Source organism: Micromys minutus (genome assembly GCF_963924665.1).
Source record: "Micromys minutus genome assembly, chromosome: 10".
In the NCBI taxonomy this organism is placed as follows: domain Eukaryota; kingdom Metazoa; phylum Chordata; class Mammalia; order Rodentia; family Muridae; genus Micromys; species Micromys minutus.
This window is the reverse complement of record NC_137979.1, coordinates 7082256-7109807: the sequence shown is the minus strand read 5'-3', so window position 1 is coordinate 7109807 and position 27552 is coordinate 7082256. Positions and strand designations below refer to the sequence as shown.

Genomic DNA, 27552 nt, shown 5'->3' with positions numbered 1-27552 from the left:
TCTGATCTGGGTGCTCCAATAGGCCAGTGCTGTGGCCTGAAGCCATATTTATGTCCATGGCCCATGGTCCAGGATGTCTCCAAGGGCCTTGTCTGGTTCCATGGACCTACTCCAGCCGGGAGCTGGGATCATGGTCTGTGCTGTCTCCATGTGGAGGTCCATGCTCCATCCTCCTGCTGACTGTGAAGAGCAAGGAGGCTACTTTTGCTGTGGTACTGGTGACTGCAGATGCGCAGTTGAGAGGGAGGAGCATGGAAAGCTTTACCCCTCCCCCCACACACTACCCCTGCAACGTGAGAGCCTAGACAGGAAATCATGGAAGAGAACTCTTAAGAATCGATGGGGATGCTGAAGTGTGGCTCTCCCCAGTTGCTGGCAGGGTGCGGGTGGAGAAGTTTGTTCATGTTCCAGTGAGTGTATAGATATACAAACTGTTTTTTTTTTCTACTGTTTTTATTCTTATTCTTACTTCTCTTGAGGAGATGTAACAAGGGTGGTGTAGGCATAGAAGAACTAGGAAGTGAGAGTGATCAGGGCACATGATGTGAAAGTCCCAGAGAATCCATAAAAATGCTATGGTTAAGAAAAAAAAGGAATGAAACCTGGTATATATTGACTGCATCAACCAGGATCAGACTTTGGGGAGTCTAATACCAAGTTATTTATCCCCAATGTATTTAAACTCAGTATAATGTGTGTGGGGGGGTGTGTTCCTGGTTTAATACAATCGCCGGTGTACAAGGAAGCATGATTTCATCAACACTTAACTCAGGGTCCATGTCATTTCTTTCAAGAAGATGGGCTCTAGAGATCTGCTGCGTGCACTAGATTGAGGGTCTAAGGGCTGGTCCAGCAGATAAAACAGAGCCCATCTGGACTATTAGACCCCCCTCTGGTCCTGTTTACAGGAGCTTGATATGTCATGTCCCAGCAGATAACACAGATCACCAGGCTATTAACCACATCCAATTTCCAGCTCTCTGGATGAAAAAAAACGGGGTTTTTCATCTTTCCCATTGAAAAGACAATCCTGTGTGCTTAACATTTATGGTTTCTCTGGAGATCTGAGGAAACCATGTGCTAGAGATACTCGGGAAGGCAGGTAGTTGTCACAGGCAGCATAGCTGCCTTGGCATTTGTCTGGTAAGCTGGTCATCCTTTCCATGTCTTCTAAGAGGGAAGGGGAAGATGAGAGAGGAGGAAGAGGAGGAGCTTGCAGCCTGTAACTTCACAAGAAAGTGAGGTAGGCAAAGATATCTCAACTCGGTCATCTTTCTCTTCTCCATCTCCAAATGCACAGTCTGTGCAAGTAGTCATACGTGAGGCTTGTGAGCTTCCTCACCTTACACATTTTACTGATCCCACCCTACACCCAGAACTCCATTGCGCATGTTCACAGAGACCTGAGCTTCTATGGGGGAAACAGGTTTTAAATGTTGAAGAGATATGTGAAGAACCCCCTGCTTTAAATAGCCAATCTGTGGGGTCTGTGGGGTTTGAAGTCCTTAAAACCCAAAGATAATTTTACTGAACAATCCATGTGTGTGTGTGTGTGTGTGTGTGTGTTTGATGGAACAATCCACTGAGAGGCTTTGATTACTCTGCTATCTATCCATCCATGGACATCAGGGATCCAACAGAAAGCTAATTTAGACATGCTTAGGTGACAAGAATGGAAGAAAAACAAAGATGGGTAAAATATAGCTGCAGACACTGCTGGTTTTTTTTTTTTTTTTTTTTTTTTTCCACTGCTGGTTTTAATACAATGAAATGTATAAGAAGGGCCAAGAGGATTCTCCTTTAATAGACTTGTCTTGAAAACCTACTGTAGGCTACTTTTTTTTTTTTTTTTTTTTTTTTGCACAGAAACTAAAATCTGAAGCCATTATCCCAGTGGGGATGGGTCAGAGAATCCATCAACCGACAAGTCACTTGGGAAGCTTCTATGCTTGGAGCTTACTTTGTTTTGCTTTGTTTATAAATGTATGCATGTGTGACAGGCTGAATTTTATGTGCACCATGTATGTACATGAAACTGTGGGGGCCAGAAGAGAGCATCAGATCTCCTGGAACTGGAGTGACAAGCCCTGGAGTGGGGAGCCACGGTGTGGGTACTAGGAACCAAACCGTTAGTCATTCATAAGAGTACTAAGTACTCTTAATCACTGAGCTATCCCTCCAGCCCCCAAACTGGGTTTTCTGAGAAAAACTGCAGAAGGTGGGGGTGTGAAGGAAGAAAAGGCAAGGCACAGAGCAAAGGGAGAGTCGTTGGTATGACTGGAGCCAAGACTCCATGAAGATGTGGTAGGAGAGACACTGGTCTTTGTGTACTGAACAGAGTCAGAGCTTCATTCTGGAAACCATGGGACATATTCAAAGAAATAATAAGACTGACAGCTTAGAGGGATGCCCTGGCTAAAATGTAGATTATGAATGATCTGGGGAAGTGGAGTGGGACCAGGAAGACTGTTTTAGGAAATAAACCACTGTATTATTTCAAACCAACAACAAGGGAGGCTCAACCTATGCAGATAGCTGTGAGAACGGAGAGGGCTGAATAAAAGTGAATGTATGAAGCAGGATCTGCACCAATTCGACGTGGTGGAGTGCGCTGTTTCCAGAAGCTGGATCTTTTACTTTGTACTTGATTATTTGACACTTTGGAGATGTTAAGGGCTGTCATCATGATGGGAAATTTGAACAGTTATTTGTTCTTTGGAGGAATGAAAATGATATAAATCAAGGACATATTTGATAATAGCAAGGGTTCCAGCAAAGGCAAGCCTCTTGGCTAAGCATGTCTGACTATTGAGAGTTTGGGAAACCTTCCAGGAGATGTAGAATACGCTGATACTAAAGCTTCAGGCTTCACCACATACACCATGACCGATGTCAGACACATCCCTATGAGGGAATTACATCACAGACGCATATAAAGTGCGAAGAAACTACGAACAATTTTGAGAAATAAAAAAAAAAGATCTTTATTGTTTACAAAAGTTTTCGTAAGTGCATTTCGCATTTGTTGACCATGCTGTTATAACAAAGCAAATGAAAACATAATTACAGTTAAGGTACATCTGTGCATATTTAAAAAGTAATATTTTAATGCCTTGATTTTCAAAAGTTGAAAGTAGAGGAAGCGATTCTTCCAAAAAATAGCCATTTCCCTCCCCCATGCAGTCACCAAGACTTAACAAAGAAACATAAAGTGGGCGGGGAGATGAGCTTCTATTACCTCGGTTAAAACCCTTTACACCTGGGAATAGGTATCTAAATGCTTGCTTACATCTACAAGTGTTCATCACTTCAGCAGTACAGCCACTAACGTGCTCTCAGTGAAGAGGGCCTTGTGGGGGACTGGTCCTCGTGTGAATGCTGGTCTCATCCTCGTGGGAGGACTGTGCAGTATATATACTTCAGAGAGAACCTAAGACTGTCAGGACCCTCCCCCCATCGTAGGGTTTTCTAAACTGTCAAGAAAATACTTAGAATTTACCAGTTTTACATACAGCCGTTCATTCTTTTGTCCTGAGATATTTTAAGCAAATTTGTAAGCAGCCTATTTTCATGCAAAAAAAAAAAACCCTATAATTTCCCATTCTTTACATTCATTTTCTAGTATTTTGTATTTTAAGTAATTGCATCAGACTTGTGCTTAACACATGTGGGGGGAAAAAGAACAATTCATTTATTGTGGCGGAAAAATGAATAATCATTGGTTCTCTCAAGGGCAATGCAATCTAACTTTAAGTGCTGATTTCAAGTGGCTAAAACGTTACCTGACTGTCAAACTCCCAGTAGAGATTTTTTTCCCCTTTAGACTCGTGAGGAAGGCAGGGTACGGCTATTACTTGGACCTCTGAGTTTAAGATCCTAGTACATGGAGCTAGGTTTCCATATCACACCTGGCCAGTCTCTGCCATCTGGAGGGGAAGTCTCAGTACCACGTATGAAGACATCTTCTGTGGCAAGTAGGGGAAATGTATATGTCTGTTTTATAGATTACTCCAATAATTTGTTGATTTGTCAAAAGATAAAAATGTGAGAATTTGCTACATATTTGAGTAACAAATGGGTGAAAACGACGAACATTTAAGCACGTATGTATGGTTAAGAAACCAAGTCTCTAAACTTTAAATGGTCTATGGTGGCCACTGGGATCACGACAAGTCTTAAGTACTTAGCCTTTTTCCTATATTGGCTAAATAGAAACACAAACTTAGTTTTCATCCCCTGAGATAAAATTGGGAAGTCTGAAGCAAGAGGGATTTTTCCACTGATTCACACCCTTCCATTTCTTTCTTACACTAGGTAGTGCTCTACAGAGGACCAAGAGGGTATAGAGTGCATTTAAGGCCCATTGTTTGCTTTCTGAGCACACTTGTACCCTCCCATTAAGGGTGATGGCTCCACACAAATTCGGAACTTCAATAGCAACATAAAATCTTTTAAGAAATAAACAATAAGCAAAATTTGCCTATAATTAATCACACCTAACTACAGTGAGATGGAAATAGAATGAGGGTAGTTTTTAAAATCATTTGCCTAAAGCTACTCTGCTCAAAACGCTGTTGGAATCAAAGCCAACTATGGAGCTTAGTAATGTAGAAGGACAATGGGAAACCTTTTAAAAATTGAAATGTAAGACTCCTTGCCCTTAAAATAATATAGATATCTAATTCAGGTAATGATATTCAATTTTGATCGATGGAACATACATTAAACATTTAAAAAGTCAGCGCTCTTCAGATGTGGCTTTCAATGTGCTATTTGTCTCACCAGAAATGTATTTCAAATTTAATGCACACAGGGCTGGGCATGGAGCCCAGCAGAACAGTACTTGCCTAGTGTGTGCAAGGTCCTGGTTTTGCTTCTCCATGCTGTAAAAGAAATTAATGTGCACAGAACTGCTCATTTAGTCAATGTCACATTAATAGGTGCAACAGTGAGTCTTCAGAGAGATGACACCCAAGGAATGTATAAAAATAAAAAAAAAAAATACCCGAATTGGAGCTGAGGTCAGTGACTGAGATGGGTATATGATCAATGATGCAGATCATCTAACAGGCCCGTGTGATGGATGCTGCAGGTTCTGACTGAGAATGTTCACTTACGCAAACAAGTTGGGTTTTCCTCAGAGCTAAGGAGTTCGTGTCCTGCTATACTGATCACCGATGCATTTGGGACGATCATGTGTCCTGCATGAGCTCTCTACATACTTTCAGAGTCCTGTTCCCATGGAAGAGAAACACTTCCCCAGGAGCCTCGCCCTCGTTGGTGCACAGTTTATCGTGCTGACTTGACCTGCACTGTCCATGGTTTCGAGGCTTTTTGGTGACATCAGAATCCTAGCACCCAGATTTAGGGTGCAACTAAATATATGATACAATTAAGGTTTTGTGGTCGATTAGGAGCATTAGTTTGTAGGAATGGAATTATGCCATTAGCACGGATTCCTCTATTTTGGACTTCCATAGTTTTCTAGGGAAGTTTTGAAAAATGTTGTCAAAATTTCTGTACCACATTATTGCAGAGTTCCTTTATTTGGAACTAGCAGCTATTCCTCCTCACATTTGCTTTGATATCATATGAAAGGAAATCGAGGTTGTTCAGAATTTCAGCCATATTGCATTTCTCAGACCTGGCATAGACATTGAGAATGGAAAAGGCAAAGACTTTAGCAGAAACATAGGTACATGAATGGTTGCCCACCCTGAGAAATCACTGAGTACCTTCCCCTAAATGTTTGCCAAGAGTTCATTTGCTGCAGCCAACAAACATCTTTTAAGCTTCCTTATGGTAAGAATTATGTAAACAAACGCAACCCCTACCTATACTTCTGCACATGGATTCTGACTACTTCAGTGAGCTTGATAAATGATAAAATTACTGAAAGACCTATGGGAGTTATTAAATAAATATGATATTTGCTTTCAGAACAGCTGCATTTCCACTTCTCATGGATAAAAGTAAAAATCAGTGAGAAGGCTTTCATATCAGCAAAGATATTCACGTTGGAGGGTGGGAGTCAGGTCACATGGTTTGATTTGGCGTGACTTCCTACACCTTGGTTTAAGTTTTAGGTCTGATCTAACTGTGACTGCTGACAATCAGTTGTTTAATGAGGTAGTCCACATTGCCTAGACTTCCACTGTATCTGGTTATTATTCCACAAATAATTAAGTACAATATATCAGTTATGTTTCTTTTCTTTATGTTTAATGGAATTCTGTGAACATTGAGAATATATTACTTTTAGTGGTACACAGTTCTTGAGAAAGTGTCTTGATTTGTTTTTACATTACCGTTTGCGATAAATTTTTTTTAGCAGCTTGCTACAATATCATTTAATAAAAATAAAGTGTACTTGGTGATGGTAGAGAAAATATTGTTAGAGACTTCTCAGGTCAGGAAAGGCTCAGTTGCAAAACATCAGGTGCTTGTTCACTTTGAGCTGTGGCATTCTGACTCCTTTCTCTCAAGAGTAACTATAATATTGCTGCAAAGTTCGTTGGACTGAGGAGGACCTCCTTTCGCTTCACATGGAGACTGAGTAAAGCTCTTCTATCTGCTTTTTGAAGTACTCTCTCAGCTCGGGCCTCTTAGCCTTTAATGTTGGTGTCAGCAAGCCATTTTGAACTGAGAACATGTCGCAATGGATGTAAATGGCTTTGACCTAGAAACCAAAGGCAGAATATATCTTTAGTAGGAGTCAAACACAGCATTTGTAGCACACAGTGTAAGAGTGAGCAGGCAGAGAGGAGTAGGCTTGACTTAAGAGTACCGCGCTGAGTCAAAATTATATTCAAACACACTTCAGCCTATTTGATCTGTCTGAAACCCACCCTTCCCTCTTGCCACTCACTCACCCATCCATTCGTTCAGCAACTTGACAGACACAGTTTGTACTGCTAGGCACTGAGAATACAAGGAGTCCTAAATACCAGCACCCTAAGTGGTGTATATTAGTGTTTACAGAGCAGACAGTAGGATGCTGGGTAATTTTTAACATGATGAACAGAGTCTGAAGAGCCTAGGCCTGCGGTGGGGTAGTTAAAGTGAGGTGCAGTCAGGGAACAGGGAAGATATCCAAATCAGGTGAGTGTTGATAAAAAATGAGTCGTGGTCAGGTATAGCTCTGAGCTGGTGCTTGCCTACTGAGTATGATACATGGGTTTGCTTCCCTAACGTCCTGTAAAACCAGGATGTGGTGGCACAAAACAAGCACTCATGAGGTAGAGGCAGGAAGGACAGGAGTTCAAAGTCACCCTTGGCCATATATCAGGTTGAAGTTCATCTTGGGACACCCTATCTTTAATAGTCAAGCAGCAATGGGGAAAAAGTAGGGGGAGGGTCCCACAGTTGCAGTTGTCAAGAACAAAACCAGGAGTGAAGAGGAAGGATACACAAAGGGGAACTAAGTAGCTTCTGCTCGGTACACAATGAAACCAAGAGACTCCAGGATGTGATAGGGATGAGGCTAAAGCATAGACAGGCCAGTGGTAGAGAAGGACACACACACACACACACACACACACACACACACACACACACACACACACTGTTGAAAGAGCTCTCCAGGAGGAACTGGAAGATGGCTTTGGGAGAGAGTTAAGAATAGAAACATATGTCCTGTTCATTGCAGACAAGACAGTACTCTAGACACAGAGCAGAAGTAGACGCAGAGATAGGTAAGCAGTTCCAAATAAATCGGAGGCACAGTGACGAGATGCAGTGTGGGAAGATGCTGTGAGGACTCCTCGGTGCTGCTTTAGACAGCTGCCAACAATGACGCAATTTTTACAAAGGATGCAAAAGGAAATGAGGGGCATAATGAATTGAATCAATATTCTACTATGGACTACTATTCACCACGGACCCTGCATGATCTAAAATGTGGGACCTCCATTTTTCCTCTCCTCAGTGCTGGGGTGACAGGTGCACATCACCACCCCTGGTTTCTGCAACCAGAAAGGGGTAGAGCCCAGGGTTCTGTGCATCCCAGACAAATACTCTACAAACTGAACTACATCCCTCGCCCGTGTCATAAGCTTTTGTCAAGTCTTTTAGAGAGGGACAGGGAGGGGGCTGATCGACTGTTCTCACCGCTGCCTTCTATGAAGCAGAGCCCAGGCCCCTCAGACAAAGTCTCCCTGCGAGGTGGGCTGTGTACAAGGAAGGACGAAGGGATGGTCAAGGAGTGTCTCATAGGACTTCTGTCATGTGCGGTTCCAACAGGAAGACTTCCAGGCAGCTCTCTGAGAATATTACATCTGAATCAGGGCTGAACATGTCTTTAAGGACCTGTTCCTACCTGGGGGCATCCATCTTTCCATGTATGCAAAGAAGGAAAACGCAGTTGGTTGGGAGTCAGGTTTTTCTGTGTGAGTTGCCATTTCGTTCTGATTCACCACGTAACCTGGGCTGGGCAGGGTTTGAGCTGTTCTTCAAAAATATGCCTCTCTTCATTGCTATGACCAAAATGCCTGACAGAATCAATGTAAAGGGAGACCAGTAACTCCTGGCTCATGCTTAAAGAGGGATTGAGTTCCCCGTGGCAGGGAGAGAGGCTGTAACTTGTTTGCAGTGGCAGGTGGAAAGCAGAGAGATTAGACCAGAACAAGACTTTGGGGGCTACTTCTGCCAGTCAGATCTCACTCCTTAAGAGATCTGTGACCCTTTCAAGACAGTGCTACAGGCTGGAAACTGAGTGCTCAAAACATGAGTCTGTGAGAGACAGGGTTCTTCAAAAAAGGTATGTTTGAGCTGAGCTGTGCCTTTGGCCAGATGTAGACAGCCAGAGAGGAAGTGGAGGAGGCTGCTGTGTGGCCCTTTAGGAAACGTGCTCAGGCAGAGGCAGGGATGTTCAAATCTTTGCAGCCTGTCACAGATGTGATACATATGACACAGAAGAGAGATGGGTCTGGAAAGAATGGCCATGTGCGTTACCAGCAAGTGTGGACATGACTCGACATAATTTTTAAACATGGGAAATTGAGCCAGAATGGCTCTTTGGAAAGATGACTGTTAAGATGGGTCAAGGGGCCAGGAAGCTAGCTAATAAATAGTACAGCAGCCTAGCAGGTGGCTATTTAGAGGTGACAAAGAATTCTTTGCCCCAAAATTCCATTATATCCATTGAATATTTTTACACACATACACACACACACACACACACACACACACACACACATTGTATACTTGTGAGTATATTAAAAAGAGTCTTATTATTCATTTATGTCCATATTTCCAGATATATCTCTTCTATCTATCTATCTATCTATCTATCTATCTATCTATCTATCATATGTGTACTGGTGTTTTGCTTGAATGCATGCCTGTGTGACATGTGCATGCAGTGCCTGTGAAGACCAAAAAGGGCATCATATTCCTTGGAACTGGAGTTACAGTTGTGAGCCTCCTTGTGAGGTTCTTCAGAAGAGCAACAGCTTCTCTTAACCACTAAGCCATCTTTCCAAGTCCATTTGTATGTATGTATGTATGTATGTATGTATGTATGTATGTATGTATGTATACATGCATGCATGCATTTTTTTAGACAGGTGCCTCTCATTGGGTATCCCTGGTTGGCCTGCAACTCACTATGTAGACTCATAAAGATCTACCTGCCTCTGCCTGGGTCTTTGAAACTTTTAATACATTTTATAGAAGAAATAGAAAGAAAATGCCTAATATTAGCCTTCTATCTTGAAACTTGTCTTGAAATGAGATTTATAGAATTTTCATTTTAAAAAAATGTAACATTCAAACATTGCATTGGAAAGTAAGACCTCCAAACTCTCCAATTGTTATTTTATAAAAACATGAACTTGCCCAGGGGCTGGAGAGATGGTTCCTTGATGGCTCTTAGCACTGGCTGCTTTTCCAGAGAACCCAGGATCAGCACCCACTTAGCAGCTCACAACCACCTACAACTTCATATCCAGAGGATCTTATGCCCTCTGCCGTCTGCCATCCCCTGAGGGAACTGCACATACGTGGTGCATGGACATAGTTCACACCCATACCCATTTAAAAAAAAAACCTCAGAAACTTAAAAAAACAACAACAAAAAAGAAGCTTTTGTATACTGAAGAATTATACCACTTGAAGATACTCAATGGTATTAACTTGTGTTTGTGTGTAGATAATAAACAAAAAATAAGTAATTTAAGTTGGAAGATGGAAAGAAAGATAAATATATCCAGAAATTGGGAAATGAGAAACCCATTTCTAAATTGATTCAGCAAGTATCCATTTCACAACACGATGAACGGGAGGCTTGCTGATTAGAAGCTGAGAAAAAATTTCATGTCAAACTTCATTCTGTATTGTCTGTGAAAATTGGTGAGGCCCTCAAATACCAAGACTATTATTAATTCACAATTAAATGTGCTCAAATCTCTGCTAGTCATCTACTTGTTGATGTGATAGTTTAAGCGTATCCTATTTACTGATTTATCTACTTTTTAAGATACATATCTTTTAAAGACCTCTGTAAATCACTAATGGCTGACCTATTTCTTAGAATTGCCCATTTGTGGAAATTATGCCATAGTAAATCCAATTTTTTCCTAATTCAAAGTTTAGTACAAGCAACCCAGCTCAGTAACCCTGAACTCCTAAAGTTTATACAGGATAATTTGGATGTAGTTAGGTCATTCTTAGTGTGCTTAGAGCTAATCCTTCACATCTGGCTTGGCAGGTAAGAGCACAGGTTTGATCCCTAGTGTCTCACAACCATCCCAGGGAATGTGGCTCCATCTTCTGGACTCTGGGGCACTACACACCCATGGAGTGCACCTAAATACAAGCAGGCAAGACACCTGTAAAAATTGAGCTAATTCTTAACAGCCCCCCATTGAGACAAAGTCTCACTACATAGCCTTGGGTTGGCCTTGAGTCTATGATCCTCCTGCCTTAGGCTCCCTGGAGCTAGGATGGCAAGTGTGGGCCACGTTGTTGGTTGACCTTTTATTTTTATTTTTGTTTCTTTCTTTGGGACAAAGTCTTAGAGCCTCAGTTGGTCTGGAACTTGCTTTGTAGTTGGGACAGCCTTGAATTTCTGATCTCTCTGCATCTACTTTCCACGTTCTGGGATTATACAAATTCACTGCCCCCTTTCCTAGTGTATGTGGTACTGGGGATCAAATCCAGTTAAACCACACCCCCAGCCTCTGGCCATTTGATTTTGAAAAGGGGAAAGACCAAGACAAACATGGACTGTGGATCAATTGGGACAGCTTCTGTGAAGAGCGGCCTGTGTCCGGAACGCACCATCGGATGAACAGGAGCCCTGTCATTTGTTTTGCTACAGTCAGCGGAGGCTCCGTGTGCCAGGGAGGACGGCATAGGGCAGTTCGGACAGAAGATCAAGAGGTGACAATTTTGGCAATGACATTGAAGACCTCTGGGATGCCACATGACTTTCCTGCATCTGAGGTTACCATGGTGAGGGCAGATTATTAGAGCAGAAACTACACAGGGCACATGGAAACTCAAGAACTCTCTTTTCTCACCAGTGTTCTAACCAAAGGCAATGGAGAACACTACTATTTTAAGGTTCCTAAAATAACCTTAAGAATATCACATACACACACACATAGGCACACATACACACACACACACACACACACACACACACACAGGCACATATACACACACACACATAGGCACACACACACACACACACACACACAGAGGCACACACGCACACACACACATTCTGTTCTCCCTCTCCCTTCCTCCCTCCCTCTCTCAGCCTTTCCCTCTCCCTCTCCCCCTCCCCTTCCCCCTCCCCCCTCTCTTTTCCTCCTTCTCCCCCCCACTCCTAACCCCAAAGTGTATTTTATCACTGTGTCCTGTACAGGTTATGCTCGTTTGCACCGACAGATGGCGTACAGAGATTAGGAATTCACAAGGATGTCACCAGGTGCAGCCTCAGCTGGTCCTTTAAAAATTGCCCCAGACTGCAGGGTCTGGAACCACTCTGGGGTAACCCCTGCACCACACAGCCACATGTGATCCAGTCATACAGATCCCCATTAAGGAAAGACCACAAAATAAGTTCTACCGAATTTGGAAATTGAAATAACCATAGCGGCAAAAACAGACCTACTAGTGACAGGCCGGCAAGCGGCCAGCGAGCTTCGGAGCTGAGTTTTAGCCGTCCTAAACATTTTACTGACAGGCAGAAGTTTGTTTCTCAAATCAGCTAAATTGAAACATCTGTTCCAAGAGAAGAACAATCTTAAACACTGAAACTATGTTTCGATTTTGTTAGCTTGAAATTAAGAAATTGAGACCTTGGCTGGAGATAGTGGTTAACTCACACCCATGATCCTAACACTGGGGAGGTTGTGACAGGAGAATTGTGGTAAGTTCAGGACCAGCCTGGGCTACATAAGTATCAGGCCAGCCTGCTCTAACCTGATGCCACTATAGCATGAGACCCTGTCCAAAGCTAATACACAACAATTAAAAAAAAAAAAAAGAAAGAAATCTTTGTACATAAACATATTTTAATTCAGATTGAAAATAAGAATTTTCATTTAAAACCAACATTAAAATAGTTGTAGGCTATTGTCAAAACAGCATAAAAAATGTAAAACTTTTTTATAAGCTTTGCAGATCCCTCATACTATATTTTTGGGAAATTTTGATGGAAAACATGTTTGTTTTTGAGAGAGGCTCTCTCTGCAGAGCCCTTTTTGTCCTGGAGCTATGTAGATCAGTCTGGCCTTGAATTCATAGACAGCCTCCTTCCATGTGCTGGGATTAGAGGCACGTACCACCAAACCCTTTGAAAAAGCAGTTCTTGAAAAAAAAAAGTCACATTTATTCCCCCCTCTCTGTAAGCCCCATGTGTGCATGCAGAACACACATGCATGTACGAATATGCACATACATGTGTGGAGTTCAGAGGTCAACTTTCAGGAGTTGGTCCTCTACTTCCATTATATGGGACTCAGGAACTGAACTCAGGTCATCTGGTATGACCGCAAGCACCTTTACTTGCTGAGCTATCTGGCTGTCCCCAAAGAACACGTATGAATGCTGACTTTCTAAAAGACAATTGTCTCAAAATCTAAAGGATAAAAATTTTATCAGATTGTCCCTATTTTCTGCTTGGAACCTTCTTCTCTTTGGCTTTTACTTAAGAGCATGGATGGTACGAGGAAGATGGACTGAGCATGCTCAGTCCCGAGCCCAGCTACAGAAAGTCTGGGAGGAACTGAGTGGCCTTTGTCATCTGCAGGTGCTTTTTTTCTTCCTCCTTTGCAAAAGGCCCCTAGACTGGTAGTGTCCTCCTAGCAAGTAAGCTCTTCCCCAGCTGCTAAGTAGCAGTGCCCATAAAAGTAAAAATAAGGTAGGGTGCCTGAGAGCCTGACCAGGCCCACGTGATCTACCAGTGACAACAGGGGTTCTATTTCAGCCGTATAATTGCCTACGGCTGTGAGGGCAACAAGCTCAGCCTTACTTGTCCAGTGACCTATTTTAGCTCAGGAGCAGGAGGTTGCACTTGGCTCAAAACAGCCCTTCAGGGGGTCTTTTTTGTGTGTAGCCTTTTAGTTGGCCACACACCAGACAGGGAGAGAGCCTTGGTCAGGGTCACCATGCTTCTATGCATATAATGGGTGGGAGAAAGGTCACAGTTACCTGTTCAAAAGAATGCAGTCCACTTTTTTTCCCCAACATCACCATGTCATCCAGGATGGCTTTCTTCAGTTCCTGAATTGAACCATGTAAGTGAAACAATCACACATTTAAAACAGGGATGGGGGGGTGTGGATAGAGGGAACAAGGTTTTGAATTAAGGTCAACCAGTGACAGAGCAGATGCATGGTCTCTCAGTCCCCTCCCTGTTGAGGGGTAACCCGGTGCCATGCCAATTGATACCTCTCTCCAGGAGAGAAAGGGAGGCGAATGGCCCAAGAGGTCACCGTGGGTGGGGTGGGGCATGCTTTGCTTTATCGGTCTGACGGACAGTGTGGAAATGCTGCCACCCCTATGCAAGCTCAGGGCTCAGGGAGGGAGAATAGAGCCAGAGATGCTGGCCTATGTCTGCTGCCGAAACGCTGAACAGCAACCCTAGATGTATTACAAGACAATTAATTCCCTGATGCTGGGGTTGGTGGATGCTTTAAGAGGAAAGAGCTATGCTACTGTTTCTGTTCAGTACACATGAGATCCACCTTCCCTTGGCAAGGGCACAGCCAGTGGCTCAGAGGGCCTGTGTTCACATCTGACTGCTCTGAACCAGCTGTGTGGTCCGGGACAAATCACCTCCTCTTGGACAGCTCCCTTCCAAGCTGGGGAGCAGTGGGGTTAGATAAACTTGGTGTGATAGCTCCTGGTCCCAAGAACCCAATGGTTTACTCCACTTCTAAAAAGAAAGCAGGAATGTCTTCAGCAACCACACAAGGATAGATCTCTGGTTTAGGGTTCCTACAATGTGTAAAGTAATACCAGACACATCTTGTGCACTTAGATTTCACGGTTGTCGGCTTTTCTGTTCTCTTCTTATGTGACTTATAAAATGCTCAACAGCCTGTCAGGAGGCACCTGGGGGTACAGACCTTATTTGTGCAGAGTTCCTGATAGGTCCCTTCGATTCCTTTCTTCTGAGCCCAGGAAGGCATAACTTCAGGGTCAGGCACAACGATGCCAACCAGAAAGGCCTACAAAGCCCACCAGAGAAGCACAGTCACAACATTTAGAGCACTGGTTTATGGGCCAGCATTAAAAATAATCTCTCAGCATTCTCAGACTCCACCCTTTCCTAAAAATAAGTCTACAGTTGTGAAACATTTGTTCAGGGGTTATAAAACACTTCCACTAGTGTGCCATATGCTCCGGCCTGGTCACGGCTGACACACGTCTGATCAGTGGTTAAGTATTTGATTAGCTGGCCTTCAGCCCCGAGTTCAAACTCCAGTTCCAAAAGCCCAAAGTTAAAACACACACACACACATACACACATACACACACACACATACATACACACACACATACACACACACATACACACACACACATACACACACATACACACACACATACACACACATACACACACATACACACACATACACACACACATACACACATACACACACATACACACACATACACACACATACACACACATACACACACATACACACACATACACACACACATACACACACATACACACACATACACACACATACACACACACATACACACACATACACACACACACATACACACACACATACACACACACACATACACACACACATACACACACACATACAGACACATACACACACATACACACACACATACACACACATACACACACACATACACACACACATACACACACACACACATACACACACATACACACACACATACACACACACACATACACACACACACACATACACACACATACACACACACATACACACACACACACACATACACACACACACACACACACACACACACATGCGCATACATCTAATATACCCCCCAGATATTTATGTCAACCTCAGATCTGCATATCTTGGAGGATGCTAATCTAACAACTTTATTGATCCAAATTCTGTGAGCCAGAACATCTTCCAGAACTTCCGAACTACTTCCAACTTATTCGTGAAGAACTGTTTTAATTTTTTGGGTATTTTTTTAAAAAGTGATTTAAGGTGTAATTCTATAAACAAATGCACAGGATAGAATAGGGTCAACAACTCTGATACCACAGAATATCTTTCTGGTTTTTCTGACCGTGTCCTAAATGATATTGACAGCAAATGTTTCAATACTGATAAGCAATATTATCATCAGTAACATTCCTTGCATTAGTATATTACTTTACCTGCACAACTGATTTGCATATTAACATTGAAACAGCAGTGCTTAGAGGGTGGTTCACCTCGGCAGTCTCAGTAGTAGAGTACCTGCTTAGCATGCAGTAAGGTCCTGAGTTCAACCCACAGCAACACACACACACACACACACAATCAGAAAAGCAAAAATACTGAATTTTTATTTAATATTTTGTTTCAAGAAACCTCCTTGGAAGTTAGTGGGCATGCATTAAAAGTTAGTGGAAATGTCTATTTTTCTCTGTCTTCAAGAAATTCACTTGCCCTAACTGCAATTAACCAAATCCTAAGTAATTAAGATTTCTTTTGCGTTTTTGCTTTGAGGCCGAGGCTGCCCTCAAACTCAGGATCCTTTCGCCTCTGCGGGCATCACCGTGCCTGGCTGGTTTTATGTGGTGCTGGGCGCAGACCACAGGACTTCCTGCGTACCAGGCAAGTACTTTGCTCAGTGAGCTAGATTCCCAAGCCCCGTACTTTCTCTTTTAGAAAGGAGTGTTTCCTCTTGACTAGAAATGTATGAGCGAATCCTGGTTGTTGACTAGAAATCAAACTGCAATCCGGAGGGCGCATGCGTGGGAGCATTGGAGCAGTGGTGCTCACCTTTAAGCTGTCCCCGTGGACGTAGATTTGCGCCACAGGCTCACTCCGGATGTAGATGTTCTCAATCTTCTCCGGCGCAACATATTCCCCCTGAGCAAGTTTAAATATGTGCTTTTTCCGATCGATGATTTTAAGCGTTCCTTCCTGTGGAGTGGAACAGACAGCTTCCTAAGACAGCGCTTCCATTTCCAAGCTGGAGCCGCCCCTCCTCGGTGCCGACTTACCCTGTACACCCCAGCACCTCAGAGCTGCCGTGCTCTGTGTCTACAGAGATGTTGCATGGAGTTTGATGGAGCCATCACCCACCACAGGTGATGGCACGCCAGTTCTGCCGGACCTTGAGCATCCACCATCCCCCTGAATCTACCTTCCCAGGTCTTCCCAGACACCTTCGACCCCCGCCGCCCTGCCCCTTGAAGCAGGCATTCATCTGCCTCTGCTCAGATCCAAGTCTGGCCCATCAGGGCTCCTCTTGCTTAGGCCAATGCATCAGCCTTTTCTCACCAACATCTCCAGATCCACTCTCTGACCTCGCTAGCGTCTATTGCCCGAGCTACAGCCTCAAACCCACAGTGCCCTTGCCATCTCCTGGTTGAAAGCAGATTCCTAAGAGAGCCTGTGCTTTTGCCCAACCACTGGATCATCTTCCCAGCACCCACTGGCAGGGAGAACAGGGAATGAGTGCTGGTACCCGTGGCCTCCGGGACTCTACTCACCCCTCTGACCCTGGGACCTTTGTGAGTTCCTAGGGTGATGAATTGGCACATAAGCCATGAATGTTGTACTTTCGTTATCTCTGGGAACAGCACACTAGGGATAGACATTTCCATAGGCTTAAGTTGATAGCTAGAGCTCTTCCTGGGCTCCCAGGCCTCATCACGGTTAGTGACTGCTATCAGTCTGTAAAAAAATCTGTCCATCTAGGATATGGCTCACCCGGAATCTTTGAGATCTCTTTGAGATCATTGTCCTTAAGTCTGCCCTAACCTTGGGTCAACCCTGCCTGCCTGCCTGTCTATCTGTCTGTCTGCCTGCCTGCCTGCCTGCCTGCCTGCCTGCCTGTCTATCTGCCTGCCTGCCTGCCTGTCTGCCTGCCTGCCTGTCTATCTGTCTGTCTGCCTGCCTGCCTGCCTGCCTGCCTGCCTGTCTATCTGTCTGTCTGCCTGCCTGCCTGTCTCTTTCTCTTGGCTCAGACCCATCAATCCTCACTGGTAGACTCCCTCATGCTTACCTTTCTCCTCCCATGGAAACCAACCACATTCTGAGCAGACAGACTCCTGCACACCCTCCATCCTCACGTCATGTTTGGTCCTCCAGGGCCAGAGCAATTCTCCAGGAAAGGAAAAGAAAGCGGGCCTGTCTTTCTCAACACTTGGGCTGGAACCCTGATGCTTTCTCCTGCACTAGCTTCTTTGGTCTTTGTAACAACAGCTGGCGGTTGTCACCTCTGCTCCTCTGAAGAAAGCGAGGGCGCATTGACTGATCCTGTTAGTCAGGAATTTCTGAACTCCTTCAACAGCCACAGGGCTAGGGGACAGAGGACTCAGGGTTGAGACCCAGGTCTTTCTGGATTAGAGGACTTCTTAGCTATCTATTACTATAAAACAATAAGTTTTAAAGGCACAAATGTTTCTTAAACATATCATTGAAGCCTTGGACATGATCTGTTAGAAAATGGGGCAAAAAAAAAAAAGTCAAAATCACCACCCATCCGCTCATTCAGATAAGCTGACACCCAAACCAGAGTCATATCTTAGAAGGAAAATTACAGATTGATCTTGTTTATGGATAGAAACAAAAAGGCAGAAACATGCGTACAGAAGAGCAAGAGAGCCACGTCATGGCCACGATGAACCTAAGCCGTGAACGCACAGTCAGTCCAATAGGAGAGACGTGGGAAGAATAAACACCCATTTCGAGTGGAAAAAACAGTTTCAGTGAAGATTCAGCCCTTATTTAGAAATGATGACAACTTTTGATCCTGACTCCATGGCTGCTGGCCGCTCTTTGGGTGTCTTGGGTTTGAGTACCTCAGCTGCTTCATGGGAGTTTACCCACTCACTTCCTGCCAAGCCTGAAATGGTGGCGGTTTCTGTCAGGCTCGGTGCCTCAGATTTCAGTGTTTATTGTTCTGAGACATGTATAGAATCTCTTTATGAAGCCATGTATAGTATTTTTTGTGGGAAAAAAAACTAATATAGGATCCAGGTATTATGGCCCATGTCCATAATCCCAACAGTTGGGAGGTTGAGTCAGGAGGTTGGCAGCACATTTGAGTTCAGCCAGGGCTATACACAGGGCTAAACAGAAAGACCTCTCAAGAACCCCATCACCATTACCACCACCATTACAGTCACATCATCATCATCATCATCATCAGCATCATCATCATCATCATCATCATCATCATCATCATCATCATCATCATCATCCCCACTACTACCAATACATAAAAGCAAGAACTGATAACAGTGATTGCAGGGCCTTGAGTCTCAATCATTGGTTCAATCACCTTCCCTCCAAGGGTGTCCATGTCCCACAGGCCTCTCCGGCCCCTCTCCTACACATCTGTGGGCCTTCTGATGGAGATGACTACTGATCCTGGCCCAACTGTCTCTTCCTGTCTCTCTTATCCTCTTGGCCTGAGTTCAGGTCCAGTAAGTACCTGTCCTCTGCTTCTTCCCTCAACCCTACTCTCGCCAATAAATAAATAAATAAATATAAATAAAAATAAAAATAAAAAAAATGTATGTTCTTCCCAGACACACAGAGAGGCCCTATGGCTGAGTGACACCAGGCAAAAGCTCTGGGTGTTGGCGATAGCATCTCCCCCCCCAAAGTGTTTGCACAAGTGTCTGATGCCTGCCAGGCACTGTGCTAAGTGCTTCATAGCTGTGATCTCATTTGTTCATTGTGACAACATCCTGGTAGAGGCAAATAACGCGGTTATTCTCATTTTTAAATTAAGTCGACGTGGACAAGAAAGGCGGCTTAATGAGTAGAGGCTCTCGCTGTCAAGGCTTGGGACTTGAATTTGAGCTCCGAGACTCATGGTAGGAGGAGAGAATCAGTGCACGCAAGTTGTCCTCTGACCTCATGATCACCATGAGGTGTGTGTGCATATGCACACACACAGGCAGACAGAAGAAAGATAGAAAGAAAGGAAGAAAGAAAGAAAGTAAGAGAAAAGGAGGGAGGGAGGGAGGAAGAAAGGGAGGGGAAGTAATACCTTTTTACATGAGAGAATGAGGCAAATTTGTTTGGGCTAAAGAGCTGGTAGGCATAGCCAAAGAATGCTGTGAAGATTCAGTTTCTTATCCTACAAATGGGCCAGGGTATAGTGCAAGAGGAGTGTAGCCTTGCTCAGGCTGATAAGAACAACTTCCAGAAGAGTCAAAGGGACTGAATATCCCTTATCTACCAATGCCAAGTGTTTCCCTTTTCCAGAGCCAATCTCTCAGCTGGGGGCCAATGTCCCTGGCTCTGGTGGTCTGAGTGAAAATGGCCCCCGTAGGCTCAAGGGAGTGGAATTATTGGGAAGTGTGGTCTTGTTGGGGTAGGTGTGGCCTTGTTAGAAGAAGTGTGCCACTTCAAAGTTTCAGAAGCCCTAGCCAGCCCCACTGGCTGCTTTTCTTCTTGCTGGCTCCTCATTTGGATGTAGAACTCTCTCTAGCATCATACCTGCCTGCAGGCTGCCACGCTTCCCACCATGATGGGAATAAAACTTGGAACAGTAAGCCATCCCCCATTAAATGTTTTCCTTTATGAGAGTTTCTGTGGTCATAGTGTCTCTTCATAGCAATAAAACCTTAACTACGCACTGACTTTCTCAGATCTGCCCAAGAAATGCACTTCCTGCTACTTAGCCACCAGCCTCCACACACCAGTAAACTTTTTCTGGATTCCATGAAAGACAGGAAGTTGTTTTAAGGGAGCCCCAAGTCCTGCCCTCCACACAGCCCACTTTCATTGGGGCAACGGGGGCAGAAAACATGGGACAAGGTTGGGGCGCACATATGGACACGTGTTCCCTCAGTGAGCTGGTTTGCACACCCACGCATCACGGACATGATGTGTGGAGCACCGCCTCCAAACCTACGTACCGGCAGCCACTTCCCAATGTCTCCAGTGTGAAGCCAGCCTTCGCTGTCCAGAGCCTCCTTTGTCTTGTCCTCGTCTTTTAAGTAGCCTTTGAACACATTTGGTCCTTTCACACATATCTGTGGGGGCAAATGGCATGGCTTTGCTCAGTCAGGATTTAAGAGCTCCAACACTGACAGGCTGTCAGCGGGTGTGAGGAAAAGTGTGCTCTCCGTCTACTGGAGGGCCACTGTGGAGATTGTGACAGGACCAGAGGGTGTAAAGAACCCCTTTGCTGTCTCTGCCCTTCTACCTGGCCCCTTGCCTTCTCTGAAGCAGGGTCTTCCCTGCACTGGCCATCTTTTCTTCATTTGCTACTTCTCCCTCATTCACTGTGAGTCCCTGACCTTGGCTCATGCTCTTTTGGGATACGCTGCAGACACTGATGGCTGGATGATCCTGCCAATGATGCCGGGGCCCCTGCTTCACGGCTGGCAGGAAGGCAGATTCTCCACCCACTCCCTAGGGCTGAGCTAGAACAGCTCAGCTCAGCACACTTCATTTGGCCTATTTGATGTATGGCCATGTTTCCGAAGAGACAAGATATACTGCAGCAACCTGTGCCACAACGGGGTGCACGTGTTGGGGAGGGGTACCTCTCTTAAAGTCCGGAACTTAAAAGTTCTTGATTTAGGACCACTCAGTCTCAGTGGGGTTGGTTGAATCAAGTACATGAATAACTCGAAATGACTTTTCATGCAGGTAAAGGGGAAAAATATGGCTCTACCCCCACCGTCCTTTGCTTCTGCTTGGCTATATGTGGCATCCACAGAAGCAAAAGGTGATATTTGAACCTCACCTCTCCTTCTCCTTTGTGGGTCCAGTAGTTGAGTTCCTCTGCATCAACCAGCTTGATATGGTTGCAGGGCAGAGGTGCCCCTACGTGCCCTAGGACATCAGAGCAAGGCCGCTAGTCAGTGGTTTGGCACTGATGATGCTTGACATCCCTGGGGAATCCCCAAGCATCCTGGTAGAGCGGAGCATGCCTATAATCCCAGAACTTGAGAGGTAGATGGAAGAGTATCAGGAGTGCAAGGTCATTCTAGACTGCTTAGCAAGTGGTTTGAGGCTAGCCTAGGCCACATGAGGTCTTACCTCTAACAAAACAAAACGGAGCCAAAACAAAGATGGAAACAAACCCCCAAGTGGGTTAAAGCAGGGAGCTGGCTGTGGGACCAGAGTAACACACCTTTATGTATGTGCTGTTGACAGTGACTAACCTAGAATGAAACTAAGCTTCGGGAAAAGCAAAGAGTGATATATATATATATATATCTCAATATATATATATATATATTCTCTCTCTCTCTCTCTCTCTCTCTCTCTCTCTCTCTCTCTCTCCCTCTCTCTCTCCCTCTCTCTCTCACACACACACACACACGATTGTTTTTGAGACAGAGATCTCTGTGTAGCTCAGGTTGTCTTGAAATTCACTATACCACCCAGGCTAACCCCAAACTTGTGGTTCTGTGTGTCAACCTTACCAGCTTGCAATTATAGGAGGTCACCACCACGTGAAACTTACATTGGCTAATTTATCTACATTTATTGTGTGTGTGTGTGTGTGTGTGTGTGTGTGTGTATGTATGTACAGGTACAGGTATACATGCCACAGCACATGTGTGGAGGTCAGAGGATGGCTTGGAGGAGCCAGTTTTCTCTTTTTATCATGTGGATTCTGGGGATTGTCAGGCTTGGTAGCACAAGCCTTTACCTCTGTCTGAACCACTCACTGACCCTTATGGTTCTTACAGAGTGGGACCAGCATAATTGACCTAGCGCAAACCTACATGGAGACCTTGAGTGAGGTGGGAGTCTCATTCCACCATGCACATGGTTGGGAGGTTTTACAGTGTGCCCACATCAAAGCACTTTTTTTCCCAGCTAGGCACAGTGATGCCCACATGGAATAGCATCATCTAGGAGATGACTGTAGATGATCAGAAGACTGAGGCCAGTGTGAGCTATACAGGGATCGTAAACTACAACCACCATTTCTTTTCCCCAGTCAGGCTCGTGGTTGGTGTGTACAGAGACAGCCTACAGTGCTTGCTACACTGAAAATTTGGACTGAGGTCTGGGATAAGGCATGAGGGTCTGTATTTCTCACAGGCACCTAGGCAATACTGATGCTATTATACTCAATATTGTTCTTAGGTAAGCAAGGGATATAAAACCAGGATGCAGTTACTCATCCCTGAAAAAAAGTCAGATTCTGAAGTCTGATGATCTTACGCACTTCAGCCACAAGATCCTATCTAAGTCATTCACTAGCCTTTGTGGTCTTTGCCTCACGTGCTGGGAGGCAAATGGAGTGCTAGGCAGGTGCTGGCCAAGGTGCTGAACAGAAGTGTTGTGGGTATGAAAAAAAAGGCTGTGGCACTTGAGTTTCTCTTTTAGAAGACACGATGCCAAACCTGTTGTGATACTATACAAAGAATCATCCGTTTTCTCTCGCCCAGCCTCCTCGGGTTTCCAGGATGAATTAAAAACTCAACAGTTTTAAGCGAGAAAATGTTAAGGATGGTGTCTGAGGTAAGTTGGGCTCCGTGAGGAAAGGGGCTTGCCACCAAGCCCTGCGTCCTAAGTTTGATCCCTAGAGGCTACATGGTGGAGAGAACTGACTCATGTAATCTTTCTCCTGATGTTCACAGTGCACTGTGAGATGTACGTGCTCTCTTCTGCACACAAATAAATAAACACATTTTTTCTTAAAGAATGAAAGTATCCAAAAGAAATAGAACTCATGGAATGGTGGCTTGGTACAGTGGGCACACACACACACACACACACACACACACACACACTCACACACTCACACACATACTCACGGAGAGGGGGGACTAGGTGCTGGAGAAATGGCTCACTTGCTGCTCTTACAGAGAAGAATTTGTTTTCTAGCATCCACATTCGGCAGCTCAAAAACCACCTGAAACTTTGGCTCCAGGGGATCTAATGCCCTCTTCTGGCCCCAGTGGACATTTGGACTCACATGCATATTCCACATATGTATAATTAAAATTAAATATTTAAATAATTTTTTTAAATTAGTGAGCATGACTTCCAAAGAGAGTTCCTGAAGAATATTTGTCAGTGGGAGAATGAGCAAAAAGTTTGTATGTGAAGTAAACAGCCTTCACCCAGCTTCAGTGAAATGAGACAGAGTTCATGGGGGAAAATCCCTTCTTATCTGGCTCAGTCAAATGCAGCCTCCATTTTGAGTCTACCTACCTGTGAAATTCGATTGCATGTACTAGCTTTTTTTTTTTTTCCTTTTTGCATGCACATTAGTCCAGATTTTTCAGCTTGTGTTTGAACAAACATAAACACAAATGGTGGACCCAGGGGGAGCGTGCTAAAGAATTCTCTTGCTGGGTGCTTTCCAAGTTTGTTCAGTGTCTAGTCTGAGTTTGGTGACTGGTGACCCTAAAGCTAACTACTACAGACCTACTTCTGTCTGCCTAGAAGGAATCTCCTTATAATGAAAGTGTGCATGGACATCCTCCTTTCTGAGGTTGCCACTGCCTTGTAGATACACTGCAGGAGCCTCGATCCTTAAGACATAGTCCCCAGAGGAGCTCGAGACATGGCTCGGCAGTTGGCCACTTGCTCTTCTTCCAAAAGGACTGGGGCTTGGTTCCTAGCACCCACCTATTGGCTCACAACCACCCATTACTCCAGTTCCAAGGGATCCAGCAATCTTTTCTTACTGCAACAGGCACCAGGTACACACATTGTGCACATATGCACATACAGGCAAAACACTCACACAGCTTTTTTTTTTTTTTAAGAAGGGAGAGTTGTCTGTTACAAGTCACATTCAACGCATAGACTGTGTCTTTCACTGTATTTAAAAAAAAAACAAAAAAACAAAACAAAACAAAACAAAAAAAAAACAAACCCAGCTGCAAAATGACTGTAAGCAGAGCAGTGTAGTTGTGTAGAATCTATAATGCTCAGTGTGCTGGTATTAGAAGTATTTACCACATGGAATTCTAGCCTGTGATCCACACTTTGCACAACTTCTAGTTATAAAACAAAAACAGAAAACAAAGCAATCAAACAAGAAGCAGGAGGGCGAAGATGCTTGTTGAGTTTGAAGACTCTCAGTTTGTCCCAGAAATCCAAACGATGGAAGGGTAAAGCAAAGTTCTAAACATTGTTCTTTGGCTTCCACAGTATGCCAGGGTGTGTGCGCACATCCGTGCACATATAAACAAGGTAAGTAAATAAATGCAGCTTTAAATTACAAATAAAGATTTTAAAATACAAAGGTGTAAAAAAAACTGCAACAAAGAAAAGATTAGATCCACAGTATCACAACTCAGACAGTCCCCTGCTACCACCTCTCACTACATCACCACACCTCCTGCTCCCGGCTCCCCTCCCCACATCCGAGAGCTCTCTTACCTGATGTCCAGTCCCCCGGTGTTGTGAAGGTACACCCAGCTGTGCATTCGGTTTGCCCATAACCTTCATAGACCTCCAAGCAAAACAGAAACCGTGATGTGAGCCACACTGTCTCAGAAGTGTCTGGTGGCCCCTTTTGGCCAGCTTGCCTCCCGCTGACCATCTGCGACTCCCAACTGAGGATGCTGGGGATGGTGCCCTGGGTAGCTGACACTGGTGGAACTGAGGACAGCAAGGTTGTGCTGCTAATTTTAACCGTGAGCGCTTAGGTTGTGTGGTTTGAAATAAAGGTTTCTGGCCAGTTTTTAACCATAGGTTCTGTCTTCATTAGGATAGATGCATACTCAAGATAAATATTCTAGCTCTACTATGGATCTGATTTTATCTTTGATGTTCTTCTCCAGGCCCTGCAGTTCAAGGCATCTAAAGCATAAAATTACTTAAGCATTGTGTATAAGAAATAAACATGTTTGGCTTCCCTTGAAGCCCTGTTATGGCCATGACACAATACCCTGTCTCTGTGGGAACTTGACAGCACACAGATGAGCTGTTCTTTCCTTGTGCTCTTGCTTTGAGACAGGAGATGCTTTGAAGGCTGTGGAGAGCTGAGAGGCAGGGCAGTATAGTACAGAGTCTCCAGCACACAGAGGATGCATTTACAGTTTTCGTTTTAAAAAACATATTTTTTTCATGTGTATGTATATGGCTGAGTATATATGTATATACACCATGTATGTACAGTGACAGTGGAGGTCATAAGAGGGTGCTGGATTTCCTGAAACTGGAGTTGGGACCCACCATGTGGTTGCTGGAAACCAAACTCAGGTCCTATGAAAGACTCATAAGTATTAACCATTGAGATATATATATGTGTGTATATATATATATATATATATATATATATATATATATATATACATACACACACATATATATACACATTTATATTATATATAAATATGTATATATGTATATGTGCACATACATATACACATATACATATATGTGTATATATACATTTATATCATGCATAAATTAATATATTATATAGAAATGTGTATATAAATATATATAATTTCATCTGATTCTTTTTCCTTTTGCTAAAACTTTCTAGGTTCCAGGTAAAGGACTCTCGTAGCATGGATATTCCTGGGGGTGCTAAAAAGGTGGCAAAGCCATTCTAGCTCTCTGTGGCTGTGTGCTTTTATTACCCATGGAATGAAAGGTTTGGCTCCTTGGCATCTTCCTCTGCACATGTGTGCTGCCAAGCACACCTCCTACCAGCCCCGAGGGGGGCCCTGGATGGTGATACCTGGCACCCCAGAGCTGCTCGTAGGAATCCCAGGACTGTTGGTGATGCAGGGGCTGCTCCAGTAACAATCATTCTCACGTGCCCACCAAGGCTGGCCTGTGGAAAGACAGAAGCTGCCAGCGATGGCGACACACAACATGGTCCTCACTCGAAGGTCTGCTCTCAACAGCTGGCCCCTGGATGCTGGCGCTCGAATCAGGAAGAGAGCTTCGTGCTGAGAAAGTCCCTTCTCTTTTGTAATAAATATGAACAAGGTAACCCGCAATTTGTCCGCTTCTGTGACCAACTCTAAGTGCCATTATTCCATTCTTTTTAAAATGCCATGCTTCTCCCTCCCTAAGTGATTCCGCTGCTTCTTCATGCCCATTATTCATCAGCTTCCAAAACAATTACTTAAGACAATTTCTCCAGCTCCAGCTTCCATTCTAATGGCATTGGCTTTTTCTTGTGTAGAGATCAATACCATGCTTTATTTACTATGCTCTGCAGGGGACAAAGGATACTTGAAACACTTTGTTTCTGTAAGTTGAGCCAAGAGAGTTAAATATTAATTTTCTTGGCTAAAAACAAAATAGCAGGGAGAAGACTGAGCTGATACCACTAATGAACAAGATTCCTAGGGTGGTGCAGGACATGGGGACTGTGGTTGCAATGTGGGAAGGAACAGGGTCTGGCTTGATTTGGGAGAAGCTGACGGGATGGGACACAAGAAAAGGGAGAGAGGACTCTTGTTTATCTGGAGAGAAGTAAGTCCTGACAAAGGCTCACCATTACTAGTTTACTGGGAGGAAGTCCAGGCCTCCAGGTCCCAGGGACAATGGCCTGAGCACCCAGCAGAGTGGAGGCCAAAGGACCTACTTTCTGTGGACCTTTTAAATACATATGTGTGTATGTGTGTATATGTGTGTGTATATATGTATATATTTGATATGTGTGTATGTATATACATGTATTTGTATGTATATATATGTATATATGAGTATATATGTATTTGTGTGTATGTATATGTATATATATGTATTTGTGTATACGTGTGTATAAATGTATGTATTTGTTGTGTATGTATGTGTGTATATGTGTGCATTTGTGTGTGTATAATTGTATATATTTGTGTATGTGTGTATGTATTTATGTATGTATTTGTGTATATGTATATATGTGTGTATATATGTATGTATTTGTGTATGTATATGTGTGCATATATGT

The 27552-nt window shown here is 44.0% G+C and overlaps 1 protein-coding gene across 3 annotated transcripts in view; it reads right to left on the bottom strand.

The window, feature by feature from the left end:
- Positions 1–6200: 6200 nt before the first annotated feature.
- Positions 6201–27552, bottom strand: part of ACSL6 (acyl-CoA synthetase long chain family member 6) — a 55913-nt gene continuing 34561 nt past the window's right edge. For all 3 annotated transcript variants that reach the window (XM_080922701.1, XM_080922699.1, XM_080922700.1), the window contains exons 14-21: positions 26347–26442; positions 25035–25107; positions 21424–21512; positions 20588–20704; positions 16485–16628; positions 14583–14684; positions 13663–13734; positions 6201–6679 (exon numbers count right to left, since the gene is read on the bottom strand). In XM_080922701.1, the coding sequence (XP_080778827.1) occupies positions 6542–6679; positions 13663–13734; positions 14583–14684; positions 16485–16628; positions 20588–20704; positions 21424–21512; positions 25035–25107; positions 26347–26442 (831 nt within the window). In that variant the 3' untranslated portion in view covers positions 6201–6541. The remainder of the gene's footprint in view (positions 6680–13662; positions 13735–14582; positions 14685–16484; positions 16629–20587; positions 20705–21423; positions 21513–25034; positions 25108–26346; positions 26443–27552) is intronic.